The sequence below is a fragment of the Microcaecilia unicolor genome, chromosome 7 (assembly GCF_901765095.1).
Source record: "Microcaecilia unicolor chromosome 7, aMicUni1.1, whole genome shotgun sequence".
NCBI lineage: Eukaryota > Metazoa > Chordata > Amphibia > Gymnophiona > Siphonopidae > Microcaecilia > Microcaecilia unicolor.
Window position 1 is genome coordinate 267,635,391 of NC_044037.1, and position 14,923 is coordinate 267,650,313.

The following is a 14,923-nucleotide window of genomic DNA, read 5'->3' on the forward strand; positions in this document are numbered from 1 at the left end:
AAGGCCTACTGACTGAACTATGTAGTTTGCTATGTGTACAGCCTCCTACTGGTGGAGAAGCAAAAAAATACTGATGCCTTGGGATACTGGCACCCTGTGGTTAAACTGTACAATTCATCTTTTGACATCTGCTGACAATTACATCTAATAGTTAGATATATTATTATACCTTGAGGACAAGCCTAGCTGCAGTATTTTGGTCCATTTGCAGCCTTTTTAGGACACCGTCCTTACATCTAGCATAGATGGAATTGTAGTATTCAAGGACTGAACTAGCAGTCTAAAGATGTCTGGCAAGAAATATGATCTGATTCTCCTCAGCTTCCAATGAGACCTGAAGGATGTTTCACTACTGAGGAAACCCGAGGCTCAAACGTGAGGTACTGTCAATTAATACACCCAGTACCCTATGCGTAGAGTCTAGGGGGTACGACACGTTGCCAATAGTAAAATTATTATATGTGGTATGGTCAAAGGGGTTGGTTACCACAAGAAGTTTAGTCTTATCTCTATTTAACTTAAACTTAAATTCGGAAGCCCAGGATTCCAAGAAATCTAGGCCATGATCTTAGGGACAATTTCTGGTATACCAGTCTTGAAAGGGATATAGGCTGCAATATTATCCGTGTAAAATAAAAGTGCAACTTACGATCAAAAAGGTCAAAGGCACTTGAAATATTGAATTGCATCACTAAAAACTTAAAGCCTAGACTGACTGCTTTCCTAAAATCAGATATTAAGGTGGTCAAGACTGTCTCAGTACTATAACAAGGCCTAAAGCCTGACTTGGATTTATGCAAGAGGGAGAAAGAGGAATGGTGATTCATAAGCTGAGTACCAACTATTCCCTCCATTGCCTTAGTTAACAATGGCATAGAAGTGACAGGCCTGTAATTAGTAATGTCTCCCAATGAAGTCAAGGTGCTCTTAGATTTTCCTAACCATACTGGAACATGCACATATTCAATGCAAGTTCTACATACAACAGTTTTATAGTTTTTAAAATGACACATGTAGACTTGTATAACAGCTCTTAAAATATTAATTATCATGAAGTATAAGAAAAGAAAATACACAAACCTGTCTGTTGTGTTTGATGTGGCAGTGGTTGGTTTTGCTGTGTATTATAATGGATGGAAGATACCGGTCGATATTGTTGATTAGCGTGAGGATACTGACTAGGTGCACAATAACAGGCTGGTATCTAAAGATGAATGACATTTTATGAATTGAATATACAAGAAATGTAATTTTCTCTTTCCTATAAAAGAACATCATTTCTCTAATTAAAATATGTACAATTCATTGAGTCCATTATTCATAATGCACAGCCAAAACAATCAATGGCAAATAATTTAACCAAAAATATAATACCTTATATTTTAAACATGCATGTCAACATCAACAAAGTCAGACAGACACAACATTCTTGGTTCTGAACGCAAATTACATAGCTCAAATCTCAAGTTCATGAAATCATCAAAATATGGAGTAGGTTAACTTTGAACTACTAATATTTCAACCTGATTATCTCTGAGGGTTTTTTCTTTTTTTTTTTTAGTTCTGTATATTTATATTAGAATCATTTTGTAGGTAAGTACCACCATGCTAATTCTATCTAGATTATTAAATTGAATCCAGTAACTCGCTCTATCTCCAATGTTCCTTAGTAAATGGTGTTTTATTCTGAACAATAGTTTTTCTTGGTCACAAAATAAAAAGCTGGCTTTCAAACAATCAGATAAAGTGTACTGCTGTGTCTTGGCACCTGTGGAAGAGACTGCTGCATAAATCCCTGCTGTTGATTAACAGGATGACACGAAGGGGAGTAGCCTGCATTAGGAACTGGTTGACCTGGTGGTGCTGGTGATGCCATAATATATCCAGTCTGTTGAGGTGGCTGAAGTACTACTGTAGACTGGAACATGGTGGGATGAGGTTCAGAAGTTTCAACAGAGGGCTGGCGGGCAAGACTCATATGGCTAAATTGTGATCCTAAGTTGTCTTGCTGCAGTGTGTAAAAGAAAAAAAAAATCATATTAAATGTATTTATAAATTAAGCAACAAATAAGAAATAAATTAAGTGCTTCATTAAACTGTTGATTACATGAACAGACTGGAAATTATAAATAAAAAATTAAAATGTCATCCCAACTATTTATACTGTTCAAATTGTGATATTGCTATAAAAGGGGGAAAATGCAATAGTTTTAAAACAGTAAATTATACACAAAATTAAAATTCATGGAGAAAAATCTGGTTCATCCATTACCCATTTAAAATATGGTAATTTACTCCCTCATTCTATAAAAGGTCTCCTCAATTTAAGTGTTATTTGGACGCTTAAATTATAGAATTCTGCCGTTTATGTACATGTGTGTGCCATTATAATTATGTGCTAAAATGGCTCAGCATGAAATTGTCAGGGGCTATTCACAGGGGAAGAACATAGACAGGGTTGACATTAACATGCTTAATCTAGAAAATAATGTGAATTACATGTGTAAATGTCACAGCCATGCTACATTGAGGCCAGCACCCTGTCTCTGCTGGTGGATATTCTGCGTCACAAGTATTTTTATTCTTTCCAAACCAGCATTAAAGTTGGAAAGAATTACATGGAGGGCGTATTCTTATGTGTTCATAAACCATAAATTTAGGTGCTAACATTTCAGATAATTAGGAGTTCTTTGAAGGTACTGAACAATTATACATATACTGCAGCAGGACATGATTTATCCACTCCTACCGTAGCTGAGATAATATTTAACAATCTCTCTGACCTCATGTGCAACTTTCTTTAAAATCAGTCACTTTATTTTCTAACTCTTCTTACTCTCTTACCTAATCTATATGTCACATCTTTGCTTTACCTTTCACTATCAATTAAAATGTTCTATTACATATTGTGTTGACATTGTAAATAGTATACTATGCTATACTTTGTATAGTTATTTGAATATTTTTTACTGCTGTAGTTGTCTACTGCTTATGTTTGATTTATTCTGACTATACACTGCTTTGAGTGAATTCCTTCAAAAAGGTGGTAAATAAATCCTAATAAATAAATAAATGAAATAAGGTTTACTAGTGTTCTTATTCAATAGGTACTATTGCTGGGTACCTTTTCACTTAGGAGTCACTGCCACAGAAAAGCCACAAAAACTGAGTGGGGGATATAAGACAAGGAAGAAGAGGAATGGGAGCAGTAGAATAAGAGGTGGTTTCTGATGTTAATATTTTTTTTCAAAAAGGCAGTTTATCCTATAATTTTTTTATGCAACAGGGCATTTTATCAATGTTTGCTACAATCTAAAACTCGAAGCCATATTGTTACGGTATATTGTCTGGACCAAGCCTCAGTAAGGAACAGTGCCCTTTCATTTAAGTAGACTGCGTCAGCATATCCCTATGAGCTAACAACTCTCATGATCCTAAATACTGTTCTAAACACTAAAGGCATTTCGATCTAGCTCACAGTTTTCTCAGTAGTTCTATATTTAGTTTCAATAACTATTTTACTGTCCCCAGAGCTTATAATCTAAGTTTGAACATGATTATACAAAAGTATAGAATTCAAAGGAGCATGGCTTATGAAATTTTCCAACCTCACTCTTTACATTTGTCTATGTTGCCTGTGGGTTGGCAGATGTGGGGGGTATTTATGTATAGCTTCTGAGTCTGTGAATGTATGCATATGTATGTTGGTTAGTGAGGGGTAGTTGTATGGGTATGACAGTTCGGGGATAGTTTTACAGGTTGGGGCAATTTGGAGAGTGGTGGGGACAGTTGTGGGGGGGAATACGTTTGGGGGAAATGATTTTGGATGGTTTGGGATTAGTTGCAGGTGGTAGGTTTTGGGGTAGGGCAGTTTGGGGGTTATGAAGAGTTAATAGCAGGGCAGAAGACGTTTGAAAGGTACAGTTCCCTAATTGCTATGTTTCTATTTATCTTAGTTTCTGTGCTGTAGAAGCTGGAACTGCTAGCACCATAGAAATAAGTTAGACCTCTTTTTTTTTTGGGGGGGGGGGGGGAGACATGCTTGTTTCTCTGGATCCCTTAAGTCCAATCTGGCCCACTGGTGAACTTGATGTGGGGGGGGGGGGGGGTTCACCCGGTTTCCTCCCATGTCATTTTTCATCCTATTCCATTTAATTTTTGGACAATTATTTTGCTTCCAGACAGTCAGATGGACAGACAGACATTTTTAACTCCTTTTGTATAATTATTTTCAGCTTCTGTTGGGTTGGAAAGAATAAAAAGAGGTGGAGAACAGCCATCTGTCTATGGGGAGAAAAACAAAGTGAAAAAGCACGAGTTTGAAGATGAGCCAGGGCTTGCAGAGAAATAATCCCCCCTCCCCACAAAAAAAAACCAAAACAAAAAACAATGGCCAAATCATTTTTATGAGAGAATCAGTTCCAGCTTCTGCAGCACAGAAACAAAAAGAAACAGGGCAGTTAGGGAATTCTTCCTTTCAATCTGCTCCCAATATGCCCCTCCACACCACAAACTGCTCTACCGATATGTCAGACCTGTGAGTTCTTGTACCAAGTAGAGCGCTGCCAAGCCCGGTACTCGGACCAGGTTCTGCTTGGTGGCCGGACAACCCCGGATTTCACCTGCGCTAACCGCCGTTCCCCAGAGGTTGAGCCCCTAGGTGCGGGTGGCCAGCAGGGCTTACGAGATGGAGCAGGCAGCGGGTGATGAACTTGACAGCCAGACAGGCAGCAGGCAAGAGAGTGATCCAGGTACAGGCAGAGTCAGTAGATAGGCAGCAGACATGAGAGTAATCCAGGTACAGGTAAGGCAGGCAGCAGACACAAGAGTAATCCAGGTACAGGCAAAGTCAGTAGGCAGGCAGCAGACACAAGAGTAATCCAGGTACAGGTAAGGCAGGCAGCAGACACAAGAGTAATCCAGGTACAGGCAAAGTCAGTAGGCAGGCAGCAGACACAAGAGTAATCCAGGTACAGGTAGAGTCAGTAACGAAGAACAAAGTAGAGGAGAAGCACACTATTGAGCAAGTAACACCTATCAAAGTAGAAGCCGAATCAAGGAGTCTAGGGAGAGATCAGCTGATAAATTGCTGGCGTCTGACATCATCAGGAAGAAGGGGCACAGCCATAGGACAAGAGCAAGGGAAGGAGGAACTGGAAGACCAATAGGAGAGAAGGGAAGCCAGGCAGAGGAAGAGCAGACCCAGGTGGGTGGAAGCAAAGCAATCAAGGAGCCTAGAAGCCAGGCAGAGAGACAGCAGAGCCAGGTGCATGGAAGCAAAGCAATCAAGGAGCCTGCAGCCAGAGAAGAAGTATACACACATGGCTCAAAGCTGTGCCAGTCAAGTGTGCATGAAGATGGGACCCTGCACAGCCCAAAGACGCCGTTTGTGTTGAGGTAGGGGACATGACACGATATGTCCCTGCAACTCTCAAAACTACCCCCAGCAACTGCTCCACCACCCCATGATATACCCCCAGCAACTGCTCCACCACCCCATGATATACTCTCAATCACTACAATTAACTTCTCCCCCATTACTCCCAAAATGATCCCCTCCTAAAACAACCCCCCCAATTAGCCCCATATAACACATGCAGCACACACACAGACTAAAAATAATTCGCTAGTTATGATGTGCTCCATTTTACGTTATTCAGATATTTCAACTTTCTATTTCTACTGTGAAACCAACTGATTGAATTGTACAGTTTTCTTATTAAGAACATAAGGATTGCCATATTGGGTCAGACTGAAGGTCCATTATCTTGCTTCCAATAGTGGCCAATCCAGGTCACAAAGTTCTCGCAGAATTTCAGAGTAGCAAGATTCCATGCTACCGACACCAGGGATAAATAATGGCTTTCCCCAAGTCTACCTTAACAGTAGTTTAAGGACTTTTCCTTCAGGAGCTTGGCCAAACCTTATAAAAACTCAGATATTCTAACAGCTTTTACCATAAATTCCAGCACCGAGTTTCAGAGCTTAACTATTCACTGAGAGGAAAAATAATGTTCTCCCATTTATTTTAAAGTATTACCATGTACAAAAGAACACTGGGACAGACCAAAGGTCCATCAAGCTCGGTATCCTGTTTCCAACAGTGGCCAATCCAGGTTACAAGTACCTGGCAAGATCCCAAAACAGTACAATACATTTTATGCTGCTTATTCTAGAAATAAGCAGTGGATTTTCCCAAGTCCATCTTAATAACGACTTACGGACTTTTCTTTTTGGAGTGTCTCCTTGCTTGTGTCCTTCAGTTTTAAACAGTTTTTAAAAAATTGAACTTCAAATGCAGTACAAAACTAATATCCACAATATAAATAGTTCAATATTTTCAAAATAAAACAAAAACTCTTTACCCTCTCAACCTCAACTAAACCACCCCTTGTAAAAATCTCCATTATTGTTGGGCTTAACTTCAAAACAAGCTTTAGTAAACTGGAACCTATAAAAATCATAAAAATTTATACAATATGTTCTGAAAACCAAAATGATTTCTCAAGTATGACCTATTCCTCCCCTCCCTCCATCCATCCATACTCTCTGGGAAACAACTATGTTGAACAACCATCACTCTAACCTTCATCCCTTCCCACATATCAACAGAACTAGTTACAACCCTTCTCCAAACTGAAAACTATAACCCCCGTCCAACCTCCACCCCAGGCAGTCAACAGTTCAGGTGCTGCTTGGCTTTCTGTCAGAAGCAAGGGGCTCTTGTTTCTTATAATCCCCCATGTTCTTAAAGTTGAAAAACCGTCTCTCTCTGTCTACTCCCCATCCACCCCTTCATACCATATTAGGGTTTGGCCCATCTTTGAGTTAATCATCTTTCTGTCAGATCCCTCCTATACCTCATTCAGGAGACAATGCTTGTATACACGATTCCCAAATAAAAAGAAATTATTTCTTCTGTTTCAGGGTTAAGCTTGCTTCCTTTGCCTCCCAATGAACCAGACAAAGCAGATTCCTCCATTTCTAAAAGGAGGGTGGTTTAGTTCACCTTTGTACTTTTTGCAAGAGTAAAACAACTAATTCATGTTTACCTGTTCTACTCCTTTCAGGATTTTGTAGACCTCCATCATTTCCTTCTCTCAACCATCTCTTCTCCAAGCTGAAGAGCCCTAACTTCTTAGCCCATGCCTCATATGATAGAAATCCCATTCCCTTAATCATTCTGGTCGCCCTATTCTGAACCTTTTCTAAATCTGCTATATCTTTTTTGATATATGGCGAACACATTGCACACAATACTCATGATGAAGTTGCAGCATGGAGCGATATAGAGGCATTATAATATTATTAATCTTATTTTCAAGTCCTTTTCTAATAATTCTTAACACTGTTTGCTTTTTTCGCGGAAGACTTCAACATATTGTCCTCAATAACACCTACATAGATCTTTTTTTTTTTGGGTGGCGATTCCTAATGTGGAAACTAGCATCAAGTAGCTATGAATTGGATTACTCTTCCCAACATGCATCATTCTGCACTTGTTCATATTAAATTTCATCTGCAATTGGAATGCGCACTCTTCCAATCTCCCCTAAGGTCCTCTTCATAGATGGTCGATGACTCAGATGTTTGGGGAGGCTGAAGTGGATGAAGCTAATGCAGGGTGGGATGGGGTATGATGGGATAAATATAAATCTTTGGGGTTGCAGCACCTGTACCTGTGGGAGCACTTCTGGACACAGCAACTGTACCTGTGGGAGTACTTCTGAACACAGCAGGGAAGGGCCCCTTCACTGTGTTGCTCTGGTGCAGCTGCACCAGCTGCCTCCCCCCACCACCTCTAACTAATGGTAATATGTACATTGAAAACACTCCAGTGAATTGTATGCTACAAAAGGCAAAATAAAGCACCAAAATAGAACACTTTAAACAGAACAATATTTGCAGCGTTCAGGAAATATACGTTGGTACTTTAACTCTTCCAGTCAGTTCTAGCTTCCCAATCCAGCATCTTCCTCTTGGTCATGAGAACAGTGATGTTCAACAGCACTGAGCAGTGATAAAATCATTTGCTCATCAATGTCTTAGTAGGTTGCCAAATGGCCACCAGGTTTCAAATCTGCTGCCCTTTATTGTTGAGTTACCAAACATGTTTGATTATGTATTATCTGTATTAGCTGCACCTTGTGGTTAGAGCAGCAGGCTGAGAACCAGGCAAGCCAGGGTTTAAATCCAAATGCCACTCCTTGAGATTTTAGAAAAGTCAGTTAAACCTTCCATTGCCTCAGGTACAAACTTTGGGCCCTGTTTCCTAACCGGCGCTAGCATTTTTAGAGCACACTAAAAATTAGCACGCACTAATGCTAGAGACACCCATAGGACTATATGGATGTCTCTAGCTTAAGTGTGCACTGATTTTTAGTGTGTGCTAAAAACGCTAGTGCACCTTAGTAAACAGGGCCCTTTGACTGTAAGTCCTCCAGGGACAGGAAAATACTTAGTATACCTAAATGTAACTCACTTTGAGCTACTACTGAGCATGTTATGAGCTAAATCCAAATCCTAATATTAGGCATATTGAAAAGTAATACAAAAACTTAAAGTCACTACTATACCATAAGAACATAAGAATAGTCAGACTGAGTCTGATCAATGGTCCATCTAGCCCAGTATCCTGTTTCAACAGTGGCCAATCCAGGCCACAAGTACCTGACAGAAACCCACACAGTAGCAACACTCTATGATATCAATCCCAGGGTAAGCACTGGCTTCCATATGTCCATCTCAATAGCAGACTATGGACGTTTCCTCCAGGAATTTGCCTATAATCACACTGTATATTTTCAAAGCACTTAGCCTTCCAAAGTTCCATAGGTTTCTATGGAACTTTGGAAAGCTAAGTGCTTTGAAAATATACTATATAGTAACATAGTAGATGACGGCAGAAAAAGACCTGCACGGTCCATCCAGTCTGCCCAACAAGATAACTCATATGTGCCACTTTTTGTGTATACCTTACCTTGATTTGTACCTGTCTTTTTCCGGGCACAGACCGTATATGTCTGCCCAGCACTATCCCCGCCCACCAACCACCAGCCCTGCCTCCCAACACCGGCTCTGGCACAGACCGTATAAGTCTGCCCACCACTATCCCCGCCTCCCAACCACCAGCCCCACCTCCCACCACCTGCTCTGGCACAGACTGTATAAGTCTGCCCAGCACTATCCCCACCTCCCACTACCGGCTCTTGCCTCCCAATCTCGGCTAAGCTCCTGAGGATCCATTTCTTCTGAACAGGATTCCTTTATGTTTATCCCATGCATGTTTGAATTCCGTTATCGTTGTCATCTCCACCACCTCCCGCGGGAGGGCACTCCAAGCATCCACTACTCTCTCCAGAAGTCACACAGCAAGGGCTCACCTGTTAAAAGGCAGCAGTGTACACAATGAAGTACAACATCAATACACCTATTGGGAAAACTGAATGGATCCATCCTATTCAGACATTCAATGCTAACACAATACCTGTTTTTTTTCCACATACAAACACAGACAGGCCCTCACCAAGTAAAAAAAAAAAAAAGTAACCACAAATGAAAAATAGAAATATGTAGACAAAAAATTAAATGAAACCCCAAGATACCAGTCTCTGCAATCAGTGCACCACCACAAAAAAAAAAAACCACACCACACCTGTGATGCATTTCCCTCTGTACTTGCAAAATATAAACATAACAGATGTAAATTTCAAAAACCGACAAATTCTACTCACTACATTTAAAAAAAATAAACAAATGAAACAAAAATAGATAGGGCCTCTTTTACTAACCACAATTGTGATTCCCGGCATGGCAAATGCGTCGCAATTTGCCACGCAGGAATCACTAGAGACATTTTGTAAAAGAGGCCCATAATAAGGTGATACCTGTTTATTGAATTAATTTAATAATTTCTTTTGACTAGCTTTTGGAGTTTACTGGCCTGAGGAAGGAGGTTTAGACCTCTGAAAGCTAGTCAAAAAAATGTATTTAGTCCAATAAAAAGATGGTCATCTTATTTTATATTTTTTGTTTTATTTTTATTAACCTTTAAAAATTGGACTAACATCTACCACACTATTTCACTCTACATTAAAAATAAAATTTTCTTTTACCTTTGCTATCTCGCATTTAATTTTTCTAATTGTGCAGGTCACAGTCTGGTTACTGCCTTTCCGTCTTCTCTTATCTCTTTCCATATCTCCTGTCCATTTATCATTTTTCTCTCTTCTCACATCTTCTTCTACATCAAGTTCTATTTATTTGATTAACCGCTTAAAAGACAAATTCACCAAAGCAGAGTACAATACATAAAATGTACAAAATAAATATGAAAAGAACACCAATAAATCAATAGAAAAGAACAGTACAAGTAAAAAAGAAAACCTACTGCATGTGCTGCATCCCTAGGACCAAAATGAACAATCCCCCTTACTCACTGCCCCAACAAAAAGGAAACAGTTCCTATTATCTCTGTATTGAAGGCCTCCCTAAAATATTGTGCCTTCAGTAAATGCTTAAATGTTAACTGGGAAGATTTCACCCACAAAACTCCAGGTAGTTGGTTCCATTATATGAGACTCATCACGCTAAACATTGGGCTATATATCGAGCTCAAGAAAACCTGGCAAAGTGATGGAACAGTTAAAGAGGATTGCTGAGAGGACCTCAAAGCTCAGGTTGGGGTATAGGGTAGTAATAATTGCCTAAGAAATAATGGCCAGCCTGTCTGTAAAACCTTATGAATCAAAACCAAAATTGTAAATGAAATATAAAAGGCTACCTGCGCTAGTGTTCCTCCCTTAAAAGGAGGGTCACATGGTCAAAACTTGTCAGCCCATACAAAAGTTTCACCGTCACATTCTGGATCGGCTGAAGATGTTTAAGCTCTCTCTGAGTAAGTACCCTGAACAAGGCATTGCAGTAATCTAAATGCAAAAGAACTACTACATGAATAATAATATCAAACGAGGTACTGAACAAATTTGTCTCTGTTTAAAAAAAAACAAAAAACACTTTTTAACCACCAAAAACACATGGCATCTGAAAAAAAAAACTGAGAGTCAAGTTCATGAGAAAGGAGAATCTGCATCCCATCAATTAATAATGGAACAGAGGGAATTGTATATGTAGATCTACAAAAATACACTGCCTGGATTTTATTCATAATCAACTGCATTCTGTGTGTTCCCAACCATTGAGTAATCTGAGAAAAAACAGAATTCAGACATTTCAAGGACTGAGTATCCCACACATTCAAAGCCACTAAAATTTGGATGTCATCTACATAAATGGAGGGGATAAACCCCAAAGACTGAAACAGCACTGCTAAGGGCGCCAAGGTGATGTTGAACAAAATTGAGACTAACAATGAGCCCTTAAGCACCCCACACGGAAGGGAAAAGCCTGATGAATATTCAGACCCCCAGAAAACCTGATAAACACGATCTGATAGATAAGAATGAAACCACTGTAAAAGATTGGAAGGCAAGCCAATATCACACAAGTGGTTTAACAACAACTGATGGTCCACTAATCCAAATGCTGCAGAGAGGTCAACAGATGACAAAAAGACAATTTTCTCTTCACTCAGCATTTCTTGAATAATTGTCACAAGACCTACCAAAGCACTCTTAGTACTTTAATTAGTATGAAATCCTGTCTGATTGGGATGTAATTCTGCGTGTTGATCCAAAAAAAAGAATTTTCACCCAATATTCAGCAAGCTTTGAAAAAAATGGTAAATGTGCTATTGGTCAATAATTACAATACAATAGCCTTGCTCACACTATAGACTTTTTGGTGAGGTCTAATAGTAGCCTTTTTCCAAGCCAAAGGCACATAAACCAAACTGAAACTATCTTAAATCATCTTAAAAAGAAATGGAAGAAAACACACATAAAAACGTTTTAACACAGGAGCATCCATATCTGACACTGATATTTTTCTTCGTGCTTTTTTTCCATTTTCTGCCTCTTTGACCACTCAGACTTATTTCATTCTTACTATCCATCTTTCATTTTCCCTGCTTTCTAATTTCCTTCCCTCACCCATGTGTCTCCCTCTCCCTGCCTGCAATACTCTCCTCTCTGTTTCTCACCCTCCATCTGTCTCTTTGTCTCCATCTCCACCTCCCCTACCATGCAGCATCTCTTCTCTCTCTTCCCTGCCCCAGTCATCTAGGATCTCCACTCTCTCTCCGACCACACCATACTATCTAGGATCTCTTCTTTGTCTGTCTGTCTGTCTCTCTCTCCCATCATTCAACAATGCACCTTTGTCTCTCCCCCCACCACTGCCCCTCCCTCTCTTCATTCTAACATCACCCTTCAGCCTTTCTTCTCCCACCATTCAGCACTGCCTGTTTCTCTTTCCACTATCAGCCCCCACCCCCCACCAAATATCTAGCTTTGCACCTCTGTTTCTTCCCTCCCCCTATAATCCTCTCTCTTTCTTATTTCCTACCTCTAGCATTACTTTCTTTCTTTTTCCTCCCCCCAGCTGCAAAAAGAAAAACATACTGGAACTTCCCCTCCCTGCTGCCTTTCTGCCTGACACACTGCCTCTCCCATTCATTGGCCATCAGTAAACAAAGTCTGTGCATGGTGCCATAGAGCTCCGCATGTCACTGACAGATCTGCCGGTCCCATACACTATGATGCAACTTTCTGTTTGGGCAGGAAACAGCAGAGCTGTCAGAGATCTACAGCTTCACTCACAGACTTTGTTGATGGCCACTGAATCAGGGAGGCAGCAGGTCAGGCAGAAAGGCAGCAGGGAGGAGAAGCTACAGATTATATTTCATGCTGTGCTGCTGCAAAATTGGGACGCAGGGCTCCAAAAGAGAAGATGGCTGCACTTGGGCTGGGGAAGCTTAGCCTCCCCAAGCCTCTTATACAGGGTGCCTATGGTCTTCCTGCAATTTCCCACAGTCTGCATGCAATACAATAACTAATATCTGCCAGCATGGGCAGGGCCAGATTAAGATAACGGCAAACTAGTTACAATCCAAAATTTAAGGAGGCCTTACCATAAATTGGGAAGAGAGATTATCAACTGTCTGGCTGCATTTTCAGGATTCAAGAGATATTAATATATTAGATATTAAATTAATATTTATATTAATGTCCAAAAGCTAGCAAAATGGTTAACATTTTTCAGAATTTGAAACCTCTAGCTGCTGATCTCAAATTCTGCCTGCGAAACCTGTGCACAGGATTCGGCCAATTCAAAAGCAGTAAGGACTGAGCACTGGAATGCTGATCTAATAATAAAAAATGAGAAGGTAAGCTGGGGGAAGGTCTTGTACTGTATAAGGGAAGTTCCTTCATGTGGTGGGAGGAAGAAAAAAAATAAAGGGCCACACTCCTAATGCATTTCTATGGGAAAAACAAGTCCAACTGCTGCAGAATACATACACTGATCTACTGTAACATTGCAGTTAAGGAATGCACCTTTCAAATAGCCCTCCTATTCCAATCACAGAGAAGCAAAGAACCCATAGAAATATAAATATACACACATACATATGAACACATGCATGACCACATAGGAACACACATTCAGATATACAAATGCAATAATGCACACACACAAAAACTAGGACTGCTGATCAATCATTCAACATGTGCGATTAAGGCGCAAATGCTAATCGCGATTAACATTATTAATGTCATTAACATTGACCACACAGCCCTGAAATTAGGCTTTTATCCACTTCCAGAAGGCAGCCCCCAAAAGCATTTCCTGGCTGGGCCAGGCAGAGGCAGTCTGTTTCAGTTGCTGTGTCAGCTGGTGACACACAGCACGCTTTGAGGACTGCAGGGGAAAGGGGTGTGCAAAAATGGGAATTAGAGAGACGTCATTCCCGTGTACATGGGGGAGGGGGGTTGTAGAAACCCTGGTCCTGTGCAGGGTGGGGATGGGGGCATAGACATAGAGGGATGATGGAGTTGTGGAAGGTAAGGAGTGAGGGTGGGTTTACTACCCCAGGAACCCCTACAACTGGGTGGCCCTAGGCATTTTCCCAAGCTTGGTCAATGGTAGCTAAGCCCATGGCTTAGCTGTTGTAATGAAAAGTGGCATATCAAATGAATTCAAACCTGAATCTTATTTCTTCTGCTATTCACTGAATCTTATAGTTTCACAATCTTTTTTTTTTAATTATATATTTTTATTTTGTTTACATAATAAACAAATGCATAAGCAATATCGGCATTAAATGAAAAGAAAAATAAAATCTTCCTATAGAAATTATCAACTTTGTCCACATATATTTAGATCCAGATACCAGAAAAAAAAAAAAGAAGAAAAGAATACTTCATCAATGGAGCAGTAGAAAGCCTAATAACACACGCAGCCGATATACAGCATAATTTTAACTAGTGGTTGCAGCCAAGGAGACCCTAACACCTTCTTTAGAATTAATAAATTCCAGCAGTTTCTTTGGGTCAAAAAAGACATAGTTAATCAAATTTAGAAACACTAAGCACCTACAGGGAAATTTCAATACAAACAATCCACCTAGGTTGAGAATTCTTGGTTTTAAAGCCAAGAATTCTCTCCTTTTTTTCGTGTGTTCCTTGCTAAATCAGGAAAAATTTGGATTTTAGATTCCAGAAAAACAGCATTTATATGACGGAAATAAGAGCAAAAAGGTAAAATTATGTATCATACCTGATAATTTTCTTTCCATTAATCATAGCTGATCAATCCATAGACTGGTGGGTTGTGTCCATCTACCAGCAGGTGGAGATAGAGAGCAAACTTTTGCCTCCCTATATGTGGTCATGTGCTGCCGGAAACTCCTCAGTATGTCGATATCAAAGCTCCATCCGCAGGACTCAGCACTTAGAGAATTACACCCACAAAGAGACACTCTGCCCAGCTCACCACCGCCGAAACGGGGGAGGGGAATTAACCC

General features: G+C 40.1%; 1 protein-coding gene across 5 annotated transcripts in view; it reads right to left on the minus strand.

Annotated features, from left to right (window-relative positions):
* Positions 1-14,923, minus strand: part of R3HDM1 (R3H domain containing 1) — a 336,575-nt gene that overhangs the window by 98,705 nt on the left and 222,947 nt on the right. For all 5 annotated transcript variants that reach the window (XM_030210711.1, XM_030210710.1, XM_030210709.1 and 2 more), the window contains 2 exons: positions 1,769-2,008; positions 1,081-1,204 (listed from right to left, as the gene is read on the minus strand). In XM_030210711.1, coding sequence (XP_030066571.1) covers positions 1,081-1,204; positions 1,769-2,008 — 364 coding nt within the window. The remainder of the gene's footprint in view (positions 1-1,080; positions 1,205-1,768; positions 2,009-14,923) is intronic.